The sequence below is a fragment of the Trachypithecus francoisi genome, unplaced genomic scaffold (genome assembly GCF_009764315.1).
Source record: "Trachypithecus francoisi isolate TF-2019V2 unplaced genomic scaffold, Tfra_2.0 Lachesis_group5, whole genome shotgun sequence".
Lineage (NCBI taxonomy): Eukaryota > Metazoa > Chordata > Mammalia > Primates > Cercopithecidae > Trachypithecus > Trachypithecus francoisi.
Window position 1 is genome coordinate 36766488 of NW_022681470.1, and position 27723 is coordinate 36794210.

The window sequence follows — 27723 nt, forward strand, 5'->3', positions numbered from 1 at the left end:
TCTCCCAGCGCCTAGTAACAACTGTTCTACTTTCTCTCTCTGAGTTTTGCCTATTCTAGCTATGTCATGTAAGTGGAATCATATTTGTCCTTTTGTGACTGGCTTATTTCACTTAGCATAATGTCTTCAAGGTTCATCTATGTTGTAGCATGTGTCAGAATGCCCTTCCTTTTAAGGCTGAATAATTTTCCTTTGTATGTATAAGCCACATTTTGTTTGTCCGTTCATCAGTTGATGGACACTTGGGTTGCTTTCATCTTCTGACTATTTTGAATAATACTGCTATGAATACGAGTATAAAGGGTAATTTTTTTTCACTTTTGTATTTTGTTTTGCTCTTCAACCATATATATCTTTAAAATTTAACTTAAATTTTTTTGTATATATATAAAGTATAGTAATTTTACAATAAATTTTTACAAAAAACTTTTAATGTATATATACACATATATTTATATGTATATATACATAAATATGTGTATATATAAACATATAGTATATATAATATGTAAAATATGTATTTTATATTTAAAATTTTGGGGGGCCACTATTAAAATTTATAGGCAGTTTTGTAATCTGCTTTTTTTTAAAGGTAATAATAAATATTTTCCCATGCTGCTGTTTAAACATACAATCAGGATGAATAGTGTACTAGAGTCAGGAGACCTGAGTGTGTGTCCTATTTCTGCTGTTGACCAAAGCAGAATACCTTGTTAAGCAAGTTGTTAAGCCCCATCGATCTCTAGGTACCTCATCAGTAAATTGGGGATATAGTACTTACTTCATAACATGTTTAAGAGCAGTAAGGTACTGTATATGAAGTACATTTAAATTACAATGTTCTATATAAATGTGCAGGTTACTATTATCTGTGTCATTTAGACAGGTGTTCTCTTGTTAGAAATGTAGATTAAATTTCTTTGAGTTACAAAGTTACACATTGAATAACATGCATAATTTTTGTTTCATCTCCTTAAGATATATTCCTATGAGTAAAATTACTCACTCAGAGAATATGAGTATTTTTATAAATCAGGCTACATAGTTCTTCCCATAGACTTTTTTGAAAGAATTATGTAGTTCAGTTAGCAGTTGGTATGATTTTTCTCCCAGCTCTGGATTTTATCCTTTAAAAAATTATTTTTGCTTACTTTTTCATAGGGATAGATTAGTACTTTATTGTTATTTAATATGCTTATCTTTTATTACTAGTTGAGCTAAAAATGATTTATTAATAGCAAGTGGAATTAATGGAAGAAACTTCACTTTCCTTAAATGAAGACAGAAGGAAGAACTGCTTTATTTTAGATATGGAAAACAGATTTTGAATATAATATAGGTCAAATTTTAAATATTCTGATTTCTACTTTTTATTATTTTATTGAAATCTATATGTCAATTATCTATCTCAATAACTTCTGATATTGGGAATCAGCTTTATAAGAAATTTGCTTTACAGGGTTGGATTCATTCACTGGAAATGTTCAGAACTCATTTCTTGATGAGGAAAAAGCAGAACATGGCTCCCATCAAGGAAAGAAATCTGGGACCAGCAGCAAGCTTTCTGTTAAAGATTTTGAGCATACTCTTGATACAGATAGCACTTTGGAAGATCTTTCTGGACATTCTGTGAGGTAAAGTAATGTGTGCTTTATACTGTAATTCATATATAATTAAAGTTATAATATAATTGATATTCAGAAAATCCATATAATGAATTTTAGCTCAGCAGTCTCCTTAACTGTGCATATCTGAGCTACTACAAAATTGTATATATTACAAATAGACTTCAGAGCTTTGTTCACAGCTCTAATCTTAGTCTGTATATTAGAATATGGTCATGTATCATCTAAACTGTTATAACCTCTTTCTCAGGAATTCTCTCCCTCTAGTACAACCTGGTTTTCTATGCTGAATGCTGTTGTTACAGTTGTTTTCTCCGCTCAATCTTTTGACTAAGCAGCTACCCTGCTTAGGGTACTTTGTGAGGTCATAGATCAATTCTAAGTGCCTAACTCTACTTGAAGTGTTTTCGCTGGGCTACCACAAACTATCTCATTTCTTTTGTGTATCTATTTCAATTCTCAACTATTCATCCATTCTTCCAACACAGCTACTTAGCATACTTATTGTCTTATTATTTCTTCCTCTGAACTTTTCTGCTCAACTTACTAGACCACTCAGGCAGATTTTGAAATCTCACTCTTACTGATTATGGAGCTTGCATACTGTTTTTTTCTTCCTTCTAATATCGTATACGATGCACTTAGTCTGTTGCTTACAAATAACCTTCAGTTGTTGCTAGCTATACAGTTCCTACTCATTTGTCCATATGACTTTTCATCTGTGCACTGGTTTTATCTTGGAAATTGAGGCTCTGAGAAGACACGGATTTATTTTTTCCTTTTAAAGGAACTTTGGGCTTTTTCTAGTACTGTGACACATAAAGATGACCATTTTCAGTGCTTTCATGTTACAAATCATATTGCATCATTAATGCCATTATTTCTGTATTTAAAATTAAATTTTATTTTCTTTGTCAGTGATTTTGGAATTTAGAAAACTTTACCTTTCCTTAAGAATTACTCTGATGATTTAACTTGATAAAATTTACAAAGTTAAACATTTCTTAATGAGATCCATAGCCAAATAAGTTTCATCAATGCCCCATACTGCAATCTAGATTTCCCCTTCCCCACCCATGGAGATTCACAGGGATAAAATAATTTGATAAGGAGGCTTTGATAAGGCTTTGATAAGGAGGAGTCCAGATTTTTCAAAACTTGTTTAACCTCCTTTTTTTTTTTTTTTTTTTTAACTTGTTTGGCTGTAGTCACTCTTTGTCCCCAAGCTCTTTCTCTTTCTTTTTGGGAAAGCTTATTGACATTATTCGAAGTATACTTTTAGAAATGCTAGTCTAGCTAAATTTTATGTGCAAAGCAAATATAAATTCACCTTATAAAACCCTAAGGTGAGGTGCAGAGTACTTTGTTTTGTTTGATGTTGTGTTTTAAATATTTAATGGAAATTTGTTAAAATTATCATTCTTTTTGTGTTTCATGCATGAAATAGACTTTGTTAGAAATAGTATTTATCTAAAGTATCAATAGAAAATTAAGGGTCAGGTAAACACATGGGTGCCTCTCAGGCCTACTTCTATTCAAATATTTTTATACTAGATATAAGAGAAATTTTTACCTTTGAAAACTATTTCATCATTTTATTAGAAGCTAAAAGCAGACTTGTTTCAGTATATTGGGAATATAACTGTGCTAAAATGCTTTATAGAGTATCTTTGAATAATTTATTCAGTAAATAAATACTCAGTGCAAGGCAACATGCTTGATGTTATGAGAAATAATACCTTTAATGAGCTTACTTTTTCAAAGAAAGGCTAGCAATGTGTCTTGTACTGAATTAAATGCCTTAAGAGTTGTTACAAACTGCTATGTTACTTATTAGAAAGTTCAAGAAAGAGATGTATTAACAAGTAGATGTAAAGAAATGAAATAAGTCTTTAGAGATGGATAGTGTGGAAATTTTTTCTGAGACTCTTGGATTAACAAGAGGGTATAACAAAAGAATAATTTTTGTCTTACCTTTTAACATAAAATATTTGATTCTCTTTCAGAGATGTATTTTAAGACTCATATATGGCTCCAATTTTATTGCTGTAGAGTGTCTATTTTAGAAGACTTTGCTTCATGCTATAACGAGTGAATCATAATATATGTACACTGTAGAGGGAACAGTTCAGTGCTAGTTTAATCAAGCTACTCCCTTTCCATTGTACTTAGGGCAAGGTTTGTGCCATGCTTGTGCCCTACAGTAATTCTAGCAATTAGAGGAATATTCATAGTCATTCATTCAGCATAGTGACTGTATTAATGAATAAATGCCTAAATCACAACTTTTTAAAGCTAATGTTGATAAAGTTTTTTTTATATGTTGTTCTTTGAATGATTTAGCTGGTTTACAAAGTACTTATCCTTCCTCTAATGTTTTTGTGGATCAAAATTTCTAGTGTCTCATCAGATAAGGGAAGATCTCAGAAAACTCCAACTTCTCCCCTGTCACCAAGTTCCCAGAAATCGTTGCAGTTTGACCTTCCAGGAACTTCTTCAGAAAGATCTAAGTCATCAGTAATGCCTACAACTATAACAGGATTTAAGCCTACTGCAGCTCTCACTGATTTGAACCTGGCTGCCAGCAGAACAACGACAGAGAATGCGGCTCCAATACCAAGTAAGTAGATCCATGCAATTGTAATTTTTAGAATACGATATGAAATTTTTTCTCTCAAAATTCCTTTTCTTTCAGTTGAGTCATAGAGAAATATTTCAAGTGAATATGATTACTTTTCAAGTATTAAAACCTGCCAGAAATTAAATACTGAAAAGCACAAGAGATTCAGTAATGTTGATTTTTTTCCCATCTTATCAGCCAGCATTAGTCAAAACATATCTAAAAACTATGTCCCATATGTGCACTCCTGTTTATATGTATACACATGTACGTATACACACGTACGTGTGCACACACATAGAAGTAAAGTACATTGTACAGGCATACTTTGTTTTATTGTGCTTGACTTTATTGCATTTCACAGATACTGCAGGGTTTTTTTTTTTTTTTTTACAAATTAAAGGCTCATGGCATTGAACAAATTCATCAGTGCCGTTTTTCCAGCAGCATGCGCTCACTTCGTGTCCCTGTGTCCACAATTTTGATAAATCTCTCAATATTTCAAGCTTTTCATTATTACTATATCTGTTATGGCGATCTGTGATTAGCGATCTTTGATGTTCCTGTTGTATTAATCATTGTTTTAGGTGCCACCAACCAGTCCATTTAAGAGGACAAACTTAATGGATCGATGTTGTGCGTGTTCTGACTGCTCCACCAACTCACCTGTTCCACTCTTCAACCCTCCCTCTGGCCTCCTTATTGCCTGAGACAGAATAATATTAAAATTAGGCCAGTTACTAACCCTACAATGGTCTCTTAAGTGTTCACGTGAAAGGAAGAGTCACATCTCTCACTTTAAATCAGAAGCTACAAATGATTAAGCTTAGTGAGGAAGGGATGTCAAAAGCCAAGATATGCCAAAAGCTAGGCCTCTTGTGCCAGTTAGCCAACTTGTGAATGCAAAGAAAAAGTTTTTGAAGGAAATGAAAGGCATCATATGAATGATAGATAAGAAAACACAATAACCTTATTGCTGATACGGAGAAAGTTTTAGGGACTGAGATAAAAGATCAAGCCAGTGGCATCTTTAAGCCAAAGCTTAATCCAGCGCAAGACCCTAATCCTCTTCAATTTTGTGAAGCCTGGGAGAGGTGAGAAAGCTGCAAAAGAAAAATTGGAAGCAGCAGAGGCTAAAGAAAGAAGCCATCTCTATACAATAAAAGTGCAGGGTGAAGCAAGAAGTGCTGAGGTAGAAGTTGCACCAAGTTATCCAGAAGGTAATTGATGAAAGTGGCTGCACTAAACAGATTTTCAACGACATGAAACAACCTGATGTTGGAAGAAAATGTCATCTAGGACTTTCATAGCTAGAGAGAAGTTAGTGCTTGGCTTCAAAGCTCAAAGGATGAGCTGACTATTTAGGGGTTAATACAGCTGACAACTTAAAGTTGAAGCCAAGGCTCATTTACCGTTCTGAAAATCCTAGAGTCCTTAAGAATTATGCTAAATCTACTCTGCTTGTGCTGTATTAATGGAACAACAAAGCCTGAATGACAGCACGTCTGTTTACAGCACTCAAGTTTACTGAGTATTCTAAGCCCACTGTTGAGACCTACTGCCCAGGAAAAAAAAAGATTTTTTTCAAAGTGTTCTTTTCAGAATTTGAAAAAATATTTATTCCTGCTTATTGACAATGCACCTGGTCATCCAAGAGCTCTGATGGACATAAAAAAGGAGATTAATGTTTTTATGTCCCCTAACACAAAATTCATTCTGTACCCCCATGGATCAAGTAGTAATTTCAACTTTTAAGTCTTCTTATTTAAGAAATGCACTGTGTAAGGCTATAGCTGCCATAGATAGTGATTCCTCTGCTGATTTGGGCAAAGTAAATCGATCACCTTCTGGAAAGGATTCACCATTATAGATGCCATTAAGAACATTTGTGATTCGTGGAAGGAGATCAAAATATGAACATTAACAGAAGCTTGGAAGAAGTTGATTCCAGCCCTCATGGATGACTTTGAGGGGTTCAGAACTTCAGTGGAGGAAATAACTGCAGATATGGTAGAAATAGCAAGAGAACTAGAATTATAATTGGATCCTGAAGATGTTACTGAATTGCTGCAGTCTCATGACAAAAGTTGAATGAATGAGTAGTTGCTTCTTTTGCATGAGCAAAGAAAGTGGTTTCTTGAGATGGAATCTACTCCTAGTGAAATGACAAAAATGGTTTAGAATATTACGTAAACTTTAATTGATAAAGCAGTGGCAGGGTTTGAGAGGATTGTCTCCAGTTTTGAAAGAGATTCTATAGAAAGTGGGTCAAATGCTACCAAACAGCATTACATGCTCCAGAGAAATCTTTTGTGAAAGCAAGAGTCAATCGATGCAGTAAACTTCATTATTGCCTCATTTTAAGAAATTGCCACAGTCACTCCAGCCTTCAGCAACCACCCTGATCCAGTCAGTAGCTATCAACATTGAGGTATGATCTTCCACCAGCAAAAAGATTAGGATTTGCTGAAGGCTCAGATGATCGTCAGCATTTTTTAGCAGTACAGTATTTTTAAATTAAAGTATGTACGTTTTTTTAGACATAATGCTATTACACACTTACTAGACTACAGTATAGTGCAAATATAACTCTTATGTGCACTGGTAAACCAAAAAATTTGTGTGACTTGCTTTATTCTGATATTTATTCCTTTGGTCTGGAACTGAACCTGCAGTATCTCCAAGGTATTCCTGTACTGAGTCCCAGTTTTTTCTACATAGGAAAACAAAGTTGATTTTGGCTCTTAAAATGACAGATTTTAGAAATCTGAGGTGTAATTTCATGTTAACTTTTCCATTTGACCATTGTCATGCCCTCCAGGTTCTAAGCGCTTTTCTCCTGCTGGCCTCCATCATCGTATGGCAGCAGAACTCAGTTATCTGAATGCCATTGAGGAGTCGGTGCGCCAACTGTCAGATGTGGAAAGAGTTAGAGGCATTTCACTTGCTCAGCAGGAGAGTGTGTCTCTAGCTCAGATCATAAAGGTATTTTTGGAGTTTTCCTTTTTAGCTTTCTGTGGTTTTTCTTTTTTCTTTGCTATTTAAAATAGTCTTAATGATGACTTAAACTACTGTGCCAAATAAAAAAAAATCGTCTGCCATATAGCATCTGTAAATAAATAGTCCTGGGAAAAACCTATCAGGACACTAAAAAGATACGGTGTTTGGCAGCAGAACAATAATAAAGTCATTCTCTCTCAAATACTTTGTTTTCCGTGTTTTCTGCTTTGCTTAGTTAACAGTATAAAAATCATCTAGTCAAACATTCTTAATATTGTCTCTTTTCATTGAGAGGTGAGAGAATACTGAGGGTTTGTTTTTTTTTTAAAAAAAGCTTTATTTGTACCAAAAGAGAAGTTTCTGAAATCCGGGTATTTGAGAAAGCCAGGATAATGCGGATTTTTCTTTAGCAAACAAAAATCCAGAGACGGTCTAAGCACTCTTCGTTAGTGGAACTGCTTTACAAAACAACAACAACGACAAAACCCTGAGTTCTTACCTACATAGTATAAAATACACAGATGTTAAGTGTACAGTTTTGATGAGGTTTTTTTTGTTTTGTTTTGTTTTGCTTTTTTTGACACAGAGTCTCACTGTTGCCCAGGCTGGAGTGCAGTGGCACGATCTCTGCTCACTGCAAGCTCTGCCTCCCAGGTTCACACCGTTTTCCTGCCTCAGCCTCCCTAGTAGCTGGAACTACAGGCGCCCGCCACAACGCCCAGCTAATTTTCTGTATTTTTAGTAGAGACGGAGTTTCACCGTGTTAGCCAGGATGGACTCAATCTCCTAACCTCGTGAACCACCTGCCTCGGCCTCCCAAAGTGCTGGGATTACAGGCGTGAGCCACCGCGCCCAGCCCAGTTTTGATGCGTTTTGACCAGTGTATATTACCTGTGTAAGAACCGCCCTAATCAAGATATACAACCCTTATGTTGTTACCCCAGAAAGTTGACTCATGCCCATTTTCAATTACTCCCCCTTCCAAAGGCAATTACTATTCTGATTTCTGGCACCATAGTTTATTTTTGCCTGTTCTAGAACTTTGTATAAAAGGAAGTGGACTTTGAACTCTGTGTTTAGCTTATTTTCAATATCAATTTAAGAGTTATCCATATTGTTTTATCAGTAGTTTTTTGTTTTGTTCTGTTTTTTGCTGAGTAATATTCCATTAATATCACAATTTGTCAGTTTTCCTATTGATGTACATTTGGATTATTTCCAGCTTTTGGCTGTTGTGAATATTCCTGCTATGAACATTTTTAAACAACTCTATGCGTACTACATATGTTTTCATTTTTCTTATTTAAGTACCTAGGAGTGGAATTGCTTGGGTCAAGTATATGAAACTTTCTAAGAAACTGCCGTACAGTTTTCCAAAATGGTTGTAACACTTTACCCTCTTGTAATATATAGGAAAATTCCAGTTGTCTGTATTCCTGCTATCATTTGGTATTATCAGTCTTTTATTTCAGTCATTCTATTGAGTGTGAAATAGTATCTCATTGTGGTTGTAATTTGCATTTCTCTTGTTACTGATGAGACTGATTGTCTTTTTGTGTATTTATTGAGCATTCTTTTGTGAATATCTGTTCAAATCTTTTACACCCTTCATTATGGGGTCATCTTTTTAATTATTGATTTATAGGAGTTGTTCATATATTCTGGAAACAAGTCCTTTTCAGATGTATTGGAAATATTGTATTCCAGGTCTTGGCTTATCTTTTCACTTTTTAAACTGTGTCTTTGAGAAATAGAAGTTTTAAATTTTGATGAAATCCAGTTTTTAGTTGCTTTCTTTTGTGGTAGTACCTTTCATTTTCTAAGAAATCTTTGGGCTGACTGTGGTGGCTCATGCCTGTTATCCCAGGACTTTTTGAGAGGCCAAGGCAGACAGCTCACTTAAGTTTAGGAGTTCAAGACCAGCCGGGGCAACATGGTGAAATCCCATCTCTACTATAAATACAAAAATTAGCCGTCCACGGTGGTATATGCCTGTAGTCCCAGCTACTTGCGGGGCCGGGGGGTGGGTCGGCTAAGGAAGGAGAATCGCTTGAGTCCAGGAGGCAGAGGTTGCAGTAAGCCAAGATTGTGCCATTGGACTCCAGAGTCAAACCGTGTCTCAAAAAAAGGAAGGAAGGGAGGGAGGGAGGGAGGGAGAGGTGAGGAGAGGAGGGGAGGGAGGGGAGGGGAAGGGAAAGAAAGAAATCCTACACTAGGATACTAAGATATCCTAACATTCTCTTATGTTTTTTTCCCAAAAGCTTTATAATTTTAGCTTTCATATTTAAGTGTGTAATCCTTCTCAAGTTAATTTTGGGATTTGATGTGAGGAAGAGAGTCAAAGTTTATTTTTCTCTAATATGGATATTCAATTGTTCCAGCACCATTTTATTAAAAAGACTTAAATTACCTTAATGCCTTTATCAATGATTAAGTAATCAATTATGTGTAGATCTATTTCTTTCTTTCTTTTTTTTTTTTTTTTGAGACGGAGTCTCGCTGTGTCGCCCAGGCTGGAATGCAATGGTGCGATCTCAGCTCACTGCAAGCTCCGCCTCCCGGGTTCACGCCATTCTCCTGCCTCAGCCTCCTGAGTAGCTGGGACTACAGGTGCCCACCACCACGCCCAGCTAATTTTTTGTATTTTTAGTAGAGACGGGGTTTCACCGCGGTCTCGATCTCCTGACCTTGTGATCCGCCTGCCTCGGCCTCCCGTGCTAGGATTACAGGCGTGAGCCACTGCGCCCGGTCTTGTGTAGATCTATTTCTAGACTCATTTTTCATTGATCTGTTCATCTATCTGTGATGTCAGTACCATATTGTCTTTATTACTGTGGTTTTTTTAGTGAGTCTTGAAATCAAGACATAATTCCTCCAACTTTGTTTCTTTTTTTCAAAGATGATTTTGGCTATTCTAGGTTTTTTACATTTTCATGTAACTTTTAGAATCAGTTTGTCAGTTTCTACAAAAAAAAAAAAGCCTGATAGGATTTTGATTAGAATGGTATTGAATCTATAGATCAGTGAATCTGGGGAGAATTCACATCTTAACAGTGTTGCCTTTTCTAATTCATAAACATGATATATTTTTCTATTTATTTAAATCTTTGACTATTTCTCTCATTAGTATTACTCTTTTCATTGTAAAGGTCTTATACATTTTAAAATTTATTCCCAAATGTTTTATGATTTTTGATGCTTTTTTTTTTTTCAGTTTCCTTTTCCGTTTGTTCTTCCCAAAAGACTTGTCAGACAGTTCTTGGTGTGGTACTGTTCCCATACTTTGCAGAGATCCCATCATTCCTGCCCTCCTCCTGCTAAATAGCAATAATGTTGTCCAATCATTGTAACAGCAGAAACTCCCTGGACATTTCCAGATGTTTCCTGGTAGAGGGTGGGGAGGGACTGATGCCAACTTTGTTGAGAATCATTGCATTGAGGAAATGACCCCATTGTATTGGAGGGCCATGCTGACCTTGAAATCTGAGTCAGCGCTGAGGTTTTCTGCCACTTTGGACATACATTATAATTCTGGGTTTCCAGATTTGGGCAGAGCATTACCACAGCCTTACATACAGCCTTACCACCATTTTTTGTTTTGTTTTGTTTTGTTTTAATTAAAAAAAAAAAATAGAGATGGGGGGGTCTCACTATGTTGACCAGGCTGGTCTTGAGCTCCTGGCCTCAAGTGATCCTCCCATCTTGGCCTCCCAAAGTGCTGGGATTGCAGACATGAGCTATTGCGCCCAGCCCTTACCACCTTTTGAAAACCTCTATTATTTAGCACTATTTCAAAGGAGATGAAAAAATATATATATATTTATAGATAACATTGTGTGGAATTGTGGTAAGAAAGGGTCCTGGTGACAAGGAAACCTTATATGGAGACATCTTTTTTTTTAATGAAACTACTACTTCAAAGTCAAAATAAAGGAATCATAAAATTGTGAGATGTGAGGCATTATTTTTATTTTTACACATAAGACATTTTTTTATCTCTTCCAAAAAGTTGGATGCTATAGCCTTTGCTTTCTAACCAGCTTTTTGATATTAATTCTTAGTCCTATATGCACTGGAAATTTTTTATATTACTACATTATTTAGCACATGGGAGGTGGTCATTAAATATTTTGATAAATGGTAAGTGGCTGTTGACTATTCTTTGTACTGTCTTTCCTTTTGGTTCTAATTAGTTGCTTCAAATGATTTGTATTAGTAAGAGAGCATGGTATGTGTTATAGTCACTGTGTTAAAATAGTTTAGTATTTGAGAATTAACATTTGATCATTACTTTGAAGGCACAACAGCAACGCCATGAAAGAGACTTGGCCCTCTTGAAACTGAAGGCTGAACAAGAGGCTCTGGAGAGTCAGAGACAATTAGAAGAAACCCGAAACAAAGCAGCTCAGGTAACTTATTTTGCAGCAGGTTCTTATTTTTTAAACCTAAATTTGTATCTTAGAAATTACTTTAGCATTCTTTTAATTATATGGGAGAATATATATATATATATAATAAAGTTTTAGTACTTTTTGTGGAATAATTCCGTGTCATTTGATTTTTGTTACAACCTTCTGAAATACACTGTCAAGACTCATTTCCAGTTTAGGGAAATGGCAAGTGAGGTACATTGTATTTACTTATCCACAGATACAGTAACTTGTGAACAGTGGAGTTAAGACTTAAATCATGAAATCTGGATTGTAGTAAAGTGTTTTTTACTACAAATAAGACATGAAATAAATTTATAAATTAAAATTAATTTGGGAGGCAAGGAAACTAAAACATAACTTCTTTTTTAAACCCCTTTTATTTAAAGGTCCATGCAGAATCATTACAGCAGGTGGTTAAATCACAACACGAAGTAACTGAAGTCCTACAGGAAGCAACATGTAAAATAGCAGCTCAGCAGTCAGAGACCGCTCGCCTCACCACAGATGCAGCACGTCAAATCTGTGAGGTAGATGCCATTGAGAACCCTTCTCTTTTTAGTTCTTTTTAGTCAATCTGAGTAACTTTGGTCTTCAGTAATGGGTTTCTAATATCTTAGTAAATGCATACTTTGAATTAGTGACTTTTCGTGGGGGCCATACCCTATCGAAGTAAGAGGCACCATTGATTGTGGTGTGTTGTACATGTGAATGTTACAGAGGCAGAAAAAAGATGAAGAGCTCTACATTTCCGCCCTCTGGTAAGCTTTTTAGAAAAGTATCAACTTTATTGATGTATAATTTATAAGCAATAAAATGTACCCATTTTAAATATGCAGTTTGGTGAGTTTTCTCTCTCTCTCTCTCTCTCACACACACACACACACACACACACACACACACATACATACACACACACACATATCTCCCTATAACCATCACCACAATCCAGAAATAGCATATTTCTGTTACTTCAAAAAGTTTCCTCATGTCTCTTTGCAACCAGTCCCTAATCTCAGTCCTGGGGAACCACTGATCTGCTTTGTGTGAAGATGTTTCATTTTTACCCAGAATGATATTAGTTACTGTCTTTTCTATAACAGGGGGATAGCCAGAAGTAGTTTTATTGCTGTCTCTACATAGGATATCACAATTCATAATTGATACAGTTTCACTTTATTTTAGCAGTTACACGTTTTTAAACCAAAAGTTAGTACTATTTGTAAAATGACTTAGTTATTGGAAATCCATGAACCTACTATATGTTGAGTATTATGGAGTTGTACGTTTTAGTATAGAATTGAGTCTCCTTTCTCAAGAAAATTTTAATGTAGACAACAACAAAAATTTCAAAACACTTTAAGTCATTAGTAAAAGGAATAGCTCAAAGTAGTGCTTGAACAAATACCGAATGAATAGTATATGCAGCACTTGCAGTAGTGGTTAAGAGTAGGGAAATGTACTTCACCTGTTGGTCAGCAAAGAGTTAGAAAGGAAGTAGTAATTAAATTGATTCTTGAAGGAAGATTTAATTTTTGGCTTATTACTCCTTATGATATGCTTTAAAAGGTTTTCTATCTAATTCATAGATTGTTATAGCTAGGTGAAACCTTAGAAATCATGTAGTCCAACTCTGTTTTTACAAGATGAAGCTGTTGAGACTTAAAGAGGCTAAATGACTTGTCCACAGTATTTCGTCTGTTAGTGGCAGAATTTGCTTGCTCTCAAGTCAGTGATCTTTCTTTCCAAGACACTATGCTCCTTCTCAGTTCTGTGACCTTACCTTTTAATACATTTGCCTTTCTGGTGTGTGTTCATGTTTAGATGGCAGAGTTGACTAGAACTCATATCTCAGATGCTGTCATGGCTTCAGGAGCTCCCCTTGCAATACTGTATGACCACCAACGGCAGCACCTTCCAGACTTCGTGAAACAGCTGAGGACCAGAACTGAAACAGATAGGTTAATATTCATTCATTCAGCAAATATATAATGACTGTCTATTAGGTTAATATTCTTTCAGCAAATATGTGATGAGAATTTGTTGTCATAGGCATTATTTTTGGTTGGGAATACAGTTATGGGCATAATCTACTAGGGAAGATAAATATTACTCAAATATTCAGTTAAGTGAATGAATACTTATACACTAATTTAAATGTTATGAAAGAAAGGAACACGTGTCTGAGAGATATGTAACACAGGAATTTGAATAGCCTGGGGGTGCCAGCAGGTCAGAGGAGGCTTTCCTGAGGAAATAAAGCTTGTGGTAAAGCTTATGGTGCAATCTAATGAATGAGGAGTTAGTAATGTAAAGGAGGTAAAGAATGGGTAGATGAAAAGCCCTGAAGGAAGAAGGAACATGGCATATTTAAGAAAAGAAATAAAGACCATTGTGGCTGGAGGCAGAGAGCAAAGAAGATGGTATGAGATGATGCAGGGATCAGATCATGGTATAGGACCTTGCGGACTTAGGATTTTGGAGTTTATTCTAGGAGCAATGAAGTCATTAAAGAGATTATTTTTGGCAGAACTGGGTGACATTACCATATTTGTGTGTGTGTGTTTTTCTTAATCATATTTTGACTGTTTCTAATTCTTAGATTTTAAGTCTCTGTTTACATTCATTGATACTAGGAGTGATTTGTGTTTACTTCCTTAGTAAAACAGAAGACATTCTTTAATGTGTTGTAAGTTATTTTATAATGTCTGTTTGTTCAAGATTTTATGTCATATTGCTATTAAGCAATACTTAAAATCTTTCCATTATTAAAGACTTTGAATGTTCAATCAGTTTTTATTTTATTTGTAGGAAAAGTCCATCTGTTTCACTCTCTCGGAGGAAAGAAGGGACCCTTGACTCAAAGCATCAAAAGTATTCCCCTTCATACGATAGTTATTCTGAGTCTTCAGGATACAAGAATCATGATAGAAGGTGAAGACAATTTGATTTGTCAGTACAGTTTAGTAAACGCTGATAAATGGCTTAAACATTGCTTTCTTTGATTTCTTAATATTGTTTATTTAAATAGAACAGTGTGTTCCCTTCAAAGTGCTGGCTTCCCTAATTAGCCAATTTACAAAATAGTTGGTCCGTGTAATAATGTAACTACTGTTCCTTGAGAACCTACATTGTATAAGCATTGTAGAAATTGTTCTTCCTGCATATAATATTCACAGCAGCCTTCCAAGGCAGATGGTATTATCCTTATAGGTTAGGAAACTGAGGCTCATGGAGATGTTAAGAAACCCATTCAAGGTCACATAAATAATGATACATCAAGGAATTGCACCTTAATTTATCTGCCTTCAAAGACTGTGTTTATTGTACATTTCCTTGCTGACATTCATATTTCCTGATGTTACAAATTTTTATTGTTACAAAAAATATTGAATAGGCCGGGTACGGTGGCTCACGCCTATGATTCCAGCACTTTGGGAGGCTGAAGTGGGCAGATCACCTGAGGTCAGGAGTTCAAGACCAGCCTGGCCAACATGGTGAAGCCCCATCTCTACGAAAAATACAAAAATTAGCCATGGGTGATGGCGTGTGCCTGTAATCCTGTAAGCTACTCAGGAGGCTGAGGCACGAGAATCTCTTGAACTAGGGAGGCAGAGGTTGCAGTGAGCCAAGATCGCACCACTGCACTCCAGCCTGGGTGACAGAGTGAGACTCCATCTCAAAAGAAAAAAAAAAATTGAATAGCTTGTCATTGGTAGTTAGTGTGATATGAATGGCTATAGCTTTCAATTATGGTTCCATCTCGGATTAGAAGATTTTAGAGGCTACTTTACAGCATTTTTACAGGTAATATACTGACATTGTCAAGTATAGTGAAACACCAATTTAAAAAATTAAATAATGAAACTAAAAGACGTGAAAATGTGGGAAAAGTACCAAAAGTTATTGAGTAACTATTATGTCTCTGAAACTATCTGACTTTCATTTAACCTTTACTGACACCTTCACTGTAACTTCATGTCAACTATCATCTGGATTACTGTGGTGAACTCCTAATATTTGTCCTCATCCTCTAATCTTTCTCCACTCTATTCATTAGCCACATGATAACCAGAGTGATTTTTTAAAATTTCTAGCCAATTTGGTTATTCACCTATTTGAAATCTTTAGTATTCCCTCAGAAGATTCAAATTAAGGTCCAAATTATTTATCCTGGCATAAAAACTTTCTTTATAATTGAGCCTTTGGTCCATCTCTAGCCCCATCTCTTGGCATTTCCTCTTTTACTATACTCCATTCATTCTCACTATTTCCAGTTGTCTAGAAGAACCCTGCTTTCTGTCTTCTGTGCCATTGCATATGATATACCTTCTTTCTAGACCATCCCCTGTCTCATTTCATTTAGTTTACTTTTACTTACCTTTCAAGAATCAGTGCTACCCCATCTGCTTTAGCTCTCACCTAAGTGTTCTCCTACAGCACAATGAGTATAGCTGTGACAGTCTTGACCACCCTATGTGTACATGTTTCTTTGTTAGTCAGTTACATTCTAGACTAGAAGTTCATTGAGGGCTTCATTTTCATCACCCCAGAAAGAAATTCAGTAACCATTAGCAGTTACTCCCTGTACTCTCCTCTGGCAACCACTATTTCCTGTCTCCATTTTCTATGGATTTACCTGTTCTGGATTTTTATATAAATGGCATCATTACAGTATGTGGCCCTTTGTGACTGACTTCTTCCACTTAGCATGATGTTTTCAAGTTTCATGCATGTTGTAGCATGTATCACTACTTTGTTTATATGGCCAAATTATATTCTATTGCATGGCTATCCCACATTTTATTTATCCATTCATCAGTTGGTGGACATTTGGGTTGTTTCCACTTTTTGACTATTGTAAGTAATGCTGCTGTGAACATTCACGTACAACCTTTTGTGTGGATATGTTTTCATTTCTCTTGAGTATATATTTAGGAATGGAATTGCTGGATCATGTACGGTAGCTCTATGTTTTACTTTTTGAAGAACTGCAAAACTATTTTCCAAAGTAACTGAAGCATTTTATACTATTTTCCCACTACGTAAAATTTTTCTACAATCCTCACCAATGCTTGTTGTGTTTTTTATTATAGCCATCTTAAGGGGGGACCATGCATACTTGTATCATCAGAACTTAGCAAAGTACCTAGCACATGATAGGCAATCTACTACAAATTTACTGAGTGAATGATTAGCACATAGCTGGCAATTGGTAGAATTGGGATTCAACCCCATGTCCTTCTGACCTGGAAGTCCCTTACTGTGTGCTGCATTACATCTTTTACCTTATTGCTTTATTAGAAGATTTATCTTTTCAAAAACTTATTAAACCAAACAATAGCATTATATTCTGATAGGTATTATCATAGAAATATACACACACAAAAAAGTATGAACACAGGGACAGAAGTGACCAAAGCTTCTTTGAGAGTAGGGGTGGCGTCCATGCAGTCTTCTCAGAAATAACACTTGAACTGATTCTTTAATTCCGTAGGTCGTTAGGCAGACAGAGCAGCAAGGGAAATTTGGAAGAAGAAATAAGTATATGCTGAGGATCCTAAGTATATTAACCCGGCTTGTGTAATGAATGAATAAACCAAGAAATGTAAGAAGGAGAAAGGAAAACACTTGGGGGAATATATGCTTAGTTTGTTGGCTGAGGAATAGCCAAAATCAGAAGTTCACATGGCATTTCAACACTTGAAGCTTAAAATCAAGGAAAGGGCAAAGATAGTGATACAAATTTGAGACTCACTCTAAGTGATAGTAGTTGAAGTTATGGTTAAGATTGCCCAAGGAGAACATGTAGTATAAAATAGAAAGAGGGCCGGCATGGTAGCTTACATCTGTAATACCAGCACTTTGGGAGGCCGAGGCGGGTGGATCATCTGAGGTTAGGAGTTGGAGACCAGCTTGGCCAACATGGCGAAGCCCCATCTCTACTAAAAATACAAAAAAAAAAATTAGCTGGGTATTGTGGCACATGCCTGTAATCCCAGCTACTCGGGAGACTGAGGCAGGATAATCTCTTGAATCCGGGAAGTGGAGGTTGCAGTGAGCCAAGATCATGCCACTGCACTCCAGCCTGAGCAACAGAGGGAGACTCCTTCTCAAAAAAAAAAGTCAGAAAAGGACCAAAACAAAACCATCAATTTAAGGAAAGACAGAAAAATTTAAAGCAAATGAAAGAAACAAGGAAAGCTTGTTAGAGTTGGGAAGAGAAGCAGGTGAGAGTAAAGTCATAGGATATAAGAATGTTGACATGATTTCAAGCTTACAGAAAAGTTGCAAGAATAATAGAAAGTCCTCAAATAGCTTTCATCCAGATTATCCTAACCTTTTACTGTATTTTGTTTAGCAAGTAGAGCTTTTAAAGGAGATATTGTCAACATCTAATGTTGCAAAGCAATAAATTATCTATTGGATTTAGCAATTCAAAGTATAGATAAAGCTTATTCAGAATAGTTTTAGTAGAGCAGTTGGTATGGAAGCAGATTGTGATAAACCGTGATGTTAATGAAAAGTAAAGAAGTAGAAACAGTGAGCAGTAGCTCCCTTTCCCAGAAGTTTGATTTTGAAGCGAAGGGAAAAAAGGGAGTGATAACCTAGCAACACTGCCTATTATGATTATTCAAACGCAAAACCTTTCTCTCTCCTACTCATCTTTCTCATCTTTTCCAAAATATTCTCAGACTTATGTTACTTCGCTTTTTCTGTTTTATATTACATCTTTCTCCATTTTTATCTTGACTATAAAGTACAGTCATTTGGCCAAATAAGTTTACTTTGAAGCTATAATTCTTATTTTGTTAATTTTGTTGTTATTGTTTCCATGTATCCATAAAAAGAAGCAGTAGTGGTAATAGCCGCCAAGAAAGTCCTTCAGTTCCATCTTGTCAGGAAAATGAGAAGAAACTTAATGGTGAAAAGATAGAGAGTTCCATTGATGAACAGGTTCAGACTGCTGCAGATGATTCTCTACGAAGTGATAGCGTTCCATCTCTTCCTGATGAAAAAGGTAACTTTCTTTGCAAATAAATGTGTAACCATTTGATTGGAAACCAGAGGAAAGGTGATCCTTGTTATAAAGTAGCAAATAAGCTGTATGCGGTGGCTCATGCCAGTAATTCCAGCACTTTGGGAGGCTGAGGTGGGAGAATTGCTTGAGCCTAGGAGTTTGAAACCATCCAGGGAAACATAGGGAGACCCCTGTCTCTACAAAACAATTAAAAATTAGCCAGGCTTGGTGGCACAGCCTATGGTCCTAGTACGTGAGAGGCTGAGATGGGAGAATCACTTTAGCCTAGGAATCAAGTCTACAGTGAGCTATGATTGAGCCATAGCACTCCAGCTTCGGCAACAGAGCAAGACCCTGTCTCAAAAAAAAGTTAAATAAGTAAATAAAGTGGCAGACAACTTGACTGCAACTGTGTTCTAGTATTTTGGAATGTAGACATGAAAAGTGATATATTTGGATACTTAGCTGAGGAGATTTCTAACTTTATTTCGTTAATATTTACTAAACTTAATCTCATGAATAATATAGTGTTTCTAACTAAAGCACTGATGACAAATTTAATTGTAGATAATATTTGTAAACCTTAGAAAGAAACACAGTAACCATATGTGACTTGTTTGTACCGTGGTGCCTGGGCTTCCAATAACAGTGAATAAATAATTTTCAAGTGACTATTTTAAAATATCATGAACAGTGACTTTATTTAACTTCTTTAAACAATATTGAATTACTTGCCCAGTGCTTTACTTGACTAGCAGAAATACAAAAACAAAAATGTATTAGTTGGACTGCTGCTACTTCTGGCCATGATGGAACAACAGGGACTAGATTTGCTTACCCTCTTTTTTTTCATTTTTTATTTTTTATTTATTTTTAATTTTTTGTATGAGACAGAATCTTGCTCTGTCACCAGGCTGGAGTGCAGTGGCATGATCTCATCTCACAGGAACCTCCGCCTCCTGGGTTCAAGCAATTCTCCTGCCTTAGCCTCCTGAGTAGCTGGGATTATAGGCATGCGCCACAACACCTGGCTAATTTTTGTATTTTTAGTAGAGATGGAGTTTCACCATACTGGTCAGGCTGGTCTCGAACTCCTGAACTCATGATCTGCCCGCCTTGGCCTCCCAAAGTGCTGGGATTACAGGTGTGAGCAACTGTGCCCAGCCTGCTTCCCTCTTAAAGCAAGTAAAATATCAGGCAAAACATGAAGTAACTATTTTTAAGACAGTGGGCCTCAGGCAGTGAATTGTGTTGATTCATGAGAGACTGGAAACAAATGAGTGCTACAGTTCTACCAGTTTACTGCCTAGGGAGTTTCCAGACTGCAGAGCATGGAGCCCAGTGGTCTTCTTGAGTTGAGGAAATTGAGTTAGGAATCTGAAGAAGCCAAGACAGCTAGAATTCACAGGGCAGCCACTATCCAAAGAACGAAACCCTTAAAAACCTCTTACGTAGGAGAAAATATAAATCTAGGCAACATTTGGTTTGGTGATGACTTCTCAGGTATGTAACACCTCAAGGTATGATCTGTGAAAGAAAAAATTGATGAATTGTGCTTTATCAGAATTTAAAAACTTCCACTCTGTGAAAGACTTTGTGAAGAGAATGAAAAGACAAGCCACAGATTGGGAGAAAATATTTGCAAATCACATATTTGATAAAGGATTTCTATCTAGAATATGTAAAGAACTCTCGAAACTCAATAATAGAAGGCTGGGTATGGTGGCTCATACCTGAAATCCCAGCACTTTGGGAGGCTGAGGCAGGCAGATCACCTAAGGTCAGGAATTCGAGACCAGCCTGGCTAACATGGTGAAACCTCATCTCTACTAAAAATGCAAAAATTATCTGGGCATGGTGGTACGCACCTGTAGTCTCAGCTACTCAGGAGGCTGAAGCAGAATTGCTCAAACCTTGGAGGTGGAGGTTGCAGTGAGCCGAGATTGTGCCACTGCATTCCAGCCTGGAAAACAAGAGTGAGATTCTGTCTCAAAAAAAAAAAAAATTCAGTAATAGTTGTTCAAAAACAACTCAATTTTTTAAATGTACAGAAGATCTGAACAGATACTTTATTGAAGAAAATATGCAGATGGCACATAGACACAGGAAAAAGTTTTCAACCGCATATATCATTAAAGAAATTACAATTGAAATCACAGGATACCATAACACATTACTAGAATGACTATCAGAAAAACGGATAATAATAAATTGGTGACAAGGATGCAGAGCAACAGGAACTTGCATACATTGCTGGTGAGAATGGAAAATTATATGGTCACCGTGGAAGATAGTTTCATAGTGTCTTATAAGACTTAACCATACAATCCAGCAATCACATGCCTGGGTATTTACCGAGTGTTCTGAAAATTTACGTCTACATAAAAACCTATATACTGATGTTCATAGCAGCATGTTCGTAATTGCTAAGAACTAGAAGCAATCAAGATGTCCTTTACTAGGGGAATGGATAAACTGGTACATCCATACAATGAAATACTATTCAGCTATTAAAAGGAATAATCTTTTGATTCATGCAACAACATGGACAAATTTTACAGTCCTGCACTCTACCAGACCTCCCCTCTACCAGGGGAGCTGTTGAAGGGCGCGCACTTAGACGAATTTTAAGTGAATTTCACTAAGTGAAAAAGCAGGCCGCAAAAGTCTATCTGTTATTATATGGTTCAATTTATATGATAGTCTGTAAAAGGCACAACTAAAGAGATGGAAAACAGTTGGTTTCTAGGCATTAGGGGGAAGAGGAAGTAGTTGACTGCAAAGAGGATGCATGGAGGGACGTTTAGGGTGAAGGAACTGTTACATAGAGTAGTTGTTCTGTATGTATGTATGTTCTGTATGATGCTGTGTATTTGTCAGAACCTTGGAACTGTGTATCACAATGAGTAAATTTTAGTATCTGTGAACTAATCATGCAAACACACACATGAATCAGGATATTGGGAGATCCCAAAATGGAATGCAGCCTGCGATAAATGGATCTAACTGTATTACAAATATATGGCATAATGACATTGAAGCAGTTAGGGGAAAAGAGCTGACCTAAGTAACTAACTTTGGAAAATGGTGTCTTGAGTGGAAACTATTAATATAAGCCTAATACAAAAGGAATGGTACGTAAACCTATACTCTAGTTGGATGATAGTTTTTCACGGGGGTACAGGTTAACAGTACTTTACATATATAATGGGTTTGAACAAATAAGTAAATGAGTGTTGGATGGTGGGAGCCGTGTTTCTCGGTGTTGGAAGGGAAGGTACACAAGAAAGGAAGACTAGAATGAACTCTGGTACTGGATCATAGACATAAGTATGAATTCATGTTTAACTGGCTGACTGGATGGATACAAAAACAATTGTAATTGTGTGTGTAAGTGTGTGCACACACATGTATACATGGATTAATATACATCCATATATTACCTAGCTCTGTCCACTGAGCAAGTGCAGAAGCAGTGATACACCCATGGTAACAAGGACAACTAGTGCCTACAAATTCTTTCTTTCTTTCTGATTTTTTTAAGAGATGGGGTCTTGCTCTGTCACCCAGGCTGGTCTCAAACTCCTGGCCTCGAGGGATGCTCCCACCTTGGCATCCCAAAATGCTGGGATTGCAGGTGTGAGCCACTGTGCCTGGCCCCTAGGTTGTGGTTTCTAAGTATCATTCCTTAATAAAATAAATAAGAGCTTTTTGGAGAAATGGCTGGTTCTAGGGCTGTAGGGAAAATACAATTTGAGCCTGGAGTATCTTGTAGTACCAGAAAGTGAAGAAATATTCAATAAAAACAAACAAACAAACAAACAAAAAAAAACCCATGTCAAAGGCACACAGGAACCAGCCTGAAAGATCTGTCATATTCTAATTAAACTTGGAATTAATGAGTTTTTTAAAAAGATATTTTTACTTGCATTTCTTTGATAGTAATGTTAAACAGTTTTCCGCTTTTACTATTTATATTTGCTTTGTAAAGCATCTGATCTGGCCTTTTTTCATTTTTCTATAGGTGCATTAGTGGTTTTCTAATTGATTTGTAAGAGCTCTCTAAATTTTTTGCAACATTAATCTTTATATTTCTTAACCTAATATTTCTAGGTATTTTTAGAGGTTTTTTCCTTGCTTGTAAGGCAAATGAATTTTAATATTTCATGTCTATTTTTTAGTGATCAGTTTTATGAATTTATGTTGGATTGTCCCATAAAGAGGCAAAGGGCTACTAATTAAATACTTACTGAGAGCAGTTATAATGATAAAATCTACTTTCTCCATATTCTTTTAGACTCAACATCTATTGCAACAGAATATTCTCTGAAATTTGATGAATCCATGACAGAAGATGAAATAGAAGAACAATCATTTCGATCATTACTACCTTCAGAGAGTCACCGCAGATTTAATATGGAAAAGAGAAGAAGTCATCATGATGACTCTGATGAAGAAGCTTCTCCAGAAAAAACTACACTGTCTACTGCCAAGGTGTGTTTCACTTTATCTGTGGAGGTAAATGGTTGTGGATATGTTCTCTCAAAGATATGAGAAAACATTTTGTACTTGTCTCATTTGTCAGCTACTAGAATGATTTTTCTAAGATACCAGTTTTATTTTATAGTTTTCCTATGAAATCTGGCTTCCCTTTCCTTACAAAGTACAATACAAACTTATTTTTTGGAATGATATATGAGGCCTTTGAGGATCTGAGCCAATATTATCTCTCTAGCTTTTGTACTTGCTTCACTTCTAATGCTGTATTCCATTTAGAAATTTACATTTGTTCTTACCAAATTGTATGCTTTTTGGTTAGCAGAAACAAATTCTTATCCCACTTTGGATCCTTAGGACAGTAATTGGCTTGCAGTAGTTTATTAAAATTTTATTGGCTGAGTAAATTAGCAGATGAATGTTAATCTGCCTCATGTGCCTTTTTAAAGAATATTCTCTTACGTTGTTGATGACCTTGTTAAATACATAGTTTGTTTTTGTAAATGCATACCTCTTTTAGTGGAGTTAAGTACCAAAAGGTTAGATGATGATAAATAAGAAAGGAACCATCTACTTTAGGAACTGAACATGCCATTCTCAGGAGGACAAGATAGCTTTTCTAAATTTACTATGGAGATGGTTCGACAGTATATGAAAGAAGAAGAAATGAGGGCAGCTCACCAGTCTTCACTCCTGCGTCTCCGCGAAAAGGCCTTGAAGGAGAAGACTAAGGCTGAGTTGGCCTGGTTAGAGCATCAAAAAAAGTAAGTTCTTTCAATGAGCACAGTTTTCACTGATTTCTTCATTCATAGAACAGAATGCTTTATATTTTAAGATGTTTTTGTTTCCTCATTTGATTTGATTTGAGCAACCCAGTTTCTCAAGCTAGAAATATGGCAGTCATATTTGATTTGTATTTCTTTCAAGACCTCCTCCTACCCACATAACATTTTCTTTGCATTCCTGTTTTATCACTTAACTGACTGTAATCTTATGTTGTCATATGATACAATATTGTAAATTTCCCAAAGTCCTTCTGTCTTCAGAGGACACATTCTAGGGCTTGCATATACCTCAGTAAAATACTTATTCGGATATGAATGGTTACAGCTACTTGTAGCAACTGCTTTTCACATTTGAAAATGTTAAATTGGTTTGTAGACTTTTTAGTAGTCTAGAATTCTTGACATTATTCAGGTAAGAGAAATTTAATCAAATCTTTGTCTGAATGAAAAATATTATTTGCAGACATCTACGAGACAAAGGAGAGGATGATAAAATGCCCCCACTCCGGAAGAAACAGCGTGGTTTGCTTTTAAGGTTGCAGCAAGAAAAGGTATGTTAGGGAAGACACCCCTTTAGGACAACTTATAAGGCAAGTTAGTTTATGGAATCTATTATTTTGCCAGATTTCTTTTCCTTATTATTGCCTTAAATGAGATTTAGTTGATACTTCCACTGTTTATGTTCATACTACTATAATTATAGGGGTTGCTTGATAATCTACTGTATTTCTCCTAAATTAGGATTGTGTGTCACTGCTAAATTAATAAAATACACAGGCAAACTTTCTACCTTCATGTAGTAAGTAGAAGAAAACTACTCTTTTGAAATACATATTTTAAAATTTAAGATATGTGTAAAAGAATCTATTTGGATTAAATTTTAAATTATTGTTTCCCTAGACTTTCATGACATATTAATTACATATTGATAAATATTTTGGCTTAATGGACTTAGAAAGACCTTAGTTTTGAATTCTGGAGAGGCAGCATGGTGGAGTAGTGGTAAAGAATTCAGGCTCTGGAGTTAGATTTCCTAGGCTGAAATCCCAGCTTTACCAGTTGCTGGTTTCATAACCTGGAACAAGTTACTTAACTTCTCTGTGTCTCAGTTTCCTCATCTGTAAACTGAAGATAATAATAGTAACATACTTTATAGGGTTGTTTTGAGGAATAAGTGAGTTAATACATAAAATAAACTTAGAACAGACCGTGGCACAATGGTAAGTGCTCAATAAATGTTAGTTGCTATTATTCGAATTCCAGTGTTGTCACTTGCAACTGTGTAATCAGGGTCAAAGTTTAAGTAACTCTCTGAGACTTAATTTCCTCATCTGTAGGAGTGGGATTGTACTTCATATGGTGGTTGTGAGGGTTAAATGAGGTAGCATATGTAAAGTGTGTTTCACTGTGCCTGGCAAGTATTCAATAGATTCTAGTTATTTTTTTCCATATTAACCTGTTGTCAGGTGCTAGCTACTATGTTAGATGATTTAGGAACCTAATTATCTGAATTATATATTAGCTTATTACTTAGTTATATGTTTATCCCAGGAAACATTACAGATGATATGAATTTGAATAAATTCTGAATTCTATTTAAAAAAAAAAAAGTTGTGTATTTTTAATCCAAAAAATTGATTTTAAAATAAATTAAAATTTTTTCTTAGTTAAAATAAGTAAATAACTTTCTATAATGTTACAGTAGCTTTCTGTTATAAAATAAAATGAAAACAAGATTTATAAATTTATCCCTTATTCTGTGAGGTTTCTTTTCACTTTCTTGATAGTATCCTTTGAAGTATAAAATTTTTCATTTTAATACGTCTGGTATTTTATTGCATGCCTGCTAATAACACATTTTTTGTTTTGATTAGTTTGAAAATGTATTTGTTTCACCTTTATTTTTGAAGAATATTTTTAATAGGCATAAAATTATTTTCTTTCAGCACTTTTAAAGATATTTTTCCATTATTTACTGCTTTCTATTGTTTATGTGGAGAGGTCAGTTATCTTAATCTTGTTCTTTTGAAGGTTCCTTTTAAGATTATTTTAAAATTATCCAATTTTTCAGTAATTTTACTATGATGCATGTAGGCGTGGTTTCCTTTGTATTCATCCTATTTAAGATTTGCTGAGCTTCTTATATTGGTTGTTTTATTTAATCAGTTTTTCAGAAACTGTCTCTTCATGTATTGCCTCTGCTCCTGCCTCCCTTTTTTTTTTTTTTTTTTTTTTTTTTTGAGACAGGGTCCCACTCAGTTGCACAGGCTGGAGTACAGTGGCACGATCTCAGCTCTCACTGCGACCTCTGCCTCCAGGGCTCAAGCAGTTCTCTTACCCAAGCCTCCCCTGTAGCTGGGACCACAGGTGTGCGCCACCAGTGCCAGGTAATTTTTTGTAGAGATGGGGTTTCCCCATGTTGCCCAGGCTGGTCTTGAACTCCTGGACTCAAGTGATCCCCCAACCTTGGCCTCCCAGAGTACTGGGATTACAGGTGTGAACAACTGTGCCTGGCCACTTCTGCCTCATTCTTTTTCTCCTTTCCTTCAGGGACTTCAATTAGACATAGGTTAGACCTTTTGACCATTTGCCACATCCCTTTCCTCTGACTTGTTTGTATTTTATTCCTTAAAACAAACAAATTAAAAACTAAAAACACTGTGCTTCAGTTTGGAAAGTTTTTATTGACCTGTCTTTGAGTTCATTAGTATGTCTTCTACTTTGCCCAATGCACTGCTAAGTGTCTCCAGTGAATTCTTAATTTGATTTGTTTTAGTTCTATAATACCCAATTTTATTCTTTTTAAAATAGATTTTAAGTCTGTTGAAATTTCCTACCCTTTAATCTACTTGGTTTTTTTTATTTGTTTGTTTTTGTTTTTGAGATGGAGTTTCACTCTTCCTGCCCAGGCTAGAGTGCAATGGTGCGATCTTGGCTCACTGCAAACCCTGCCTCTCGGGTACAAGTGATTCTCCTGCCTCAGCCTCCTGAGTAGCTGGGATTACAGGTGCACCCAGCTAATTTTTTTGTATTTTTAGTAGAGATGGGGTTTCACCATGTTGGCCAGGCTGGTCTCAAACCCCTGACCTCAGGTGATCCACCCGCCTTGGCTTCTCAAAGGGCTGGGATTACAGGCATGAGCCACCGTGCCTGGCCTACTTTTCTATCTTTTTCTACATATTATCCATAGTTATTTTAATTTTCTGTACTGTTATTTCTTCCCTGTCTGCTTATATGTAGCCATCTGTGTCTCTATTATTACTATTGTCTGTTTTTTTTTTTTTTTTTAACTGTCGTATGGCTCCTTTTCTTTGCATGCCTAGTAATTTTTTTGTTAAGTACTAGGCAACAGCATATAAATAACTGCAAAGGCTCCAGCTGATCGTCTTTTCCCCCAGAGAGGATTTATCCTTTCTTTTGCTATTTTATTAGAGTTTTCTTTTGCTATTTTATTAGAGTTATCAACTGTTCATCTTAATTCATTCAAAGATTGTGCTGGGTTAGGGTTGGGTTGTAGAGTTGGTAAGCCTCAGTCTACTTCTGGTTGGCATTGTCCCTGGGTTGGGGCTCTCCAGGCTTCACTGGAAACCCAGATAAAATTTTTTACTCAGCACAAGAGACTGGGGATTTCTGCTCTGCTTTCGAGACTTTTCTGGGTTGACTCCTTAGCCCTCTATGTGCTCCTTCAGAACTTGACAACTGCTTTGAGGAGAATGTGAGTTTGAGATCTCCTGAGTCTCCAGTT

At 36.0% G+C, this 27723-nt stretch overlaps 1 protein-coding gene across 7 annotated transcripts in view; it reads left to right on the plus strand.

The window, feature by feature from the left end:
* CEP350 (centrosomal protein 350) overlaps window positions 1-27723 on the plus strand; it is a 163318-nt gene that overhangs the window by 76773 nt on the left and 58822 nt on the right. For 6 of the 7 annotated variants that reach the window (XM_033196367.1, XM_033196370.1, XM_033196373.1 and 3 more), the window contains 11 exons: window positions 1460-1634; window positions 4025-4245; window positions 7067-7230; window positions 11544-11654; window positions 12065-12205; window positions 13500-13636; window positions 14487-14609; window positions 18527-18696; window positions 22994-23190; window positions 23773-23957; window positions 24442-24529. In XM_033196367.1, the coding sequence (XP_033052258.1) occupies window positions 1460-1634; window positions 4025-4245; window positions 7067-7230; window positions 11544-11654; window positions 12065-12205; window positions 13500-13636; window positions 14487-14609; window positions 18527-18696; window positions 22994-23190; window positions 23773-23957; window positions 24442-24529 (1712 nt within the window). The remainder of the gene's footprint in view (window positions 1-1459; window positions 1635-4024; window positions 4246-7066; window positions 7231-11543; window positions 11655-12064; window positions 12206-13499; window positions 13637-14486; window positions 14610-18526; window positions 18697-22993; window positions 23191-23772; window positions 23958-24441; window positions 24530-27723) is intronic. The other variant, XM_033196371.1, reaches the window with a different exon arrangement.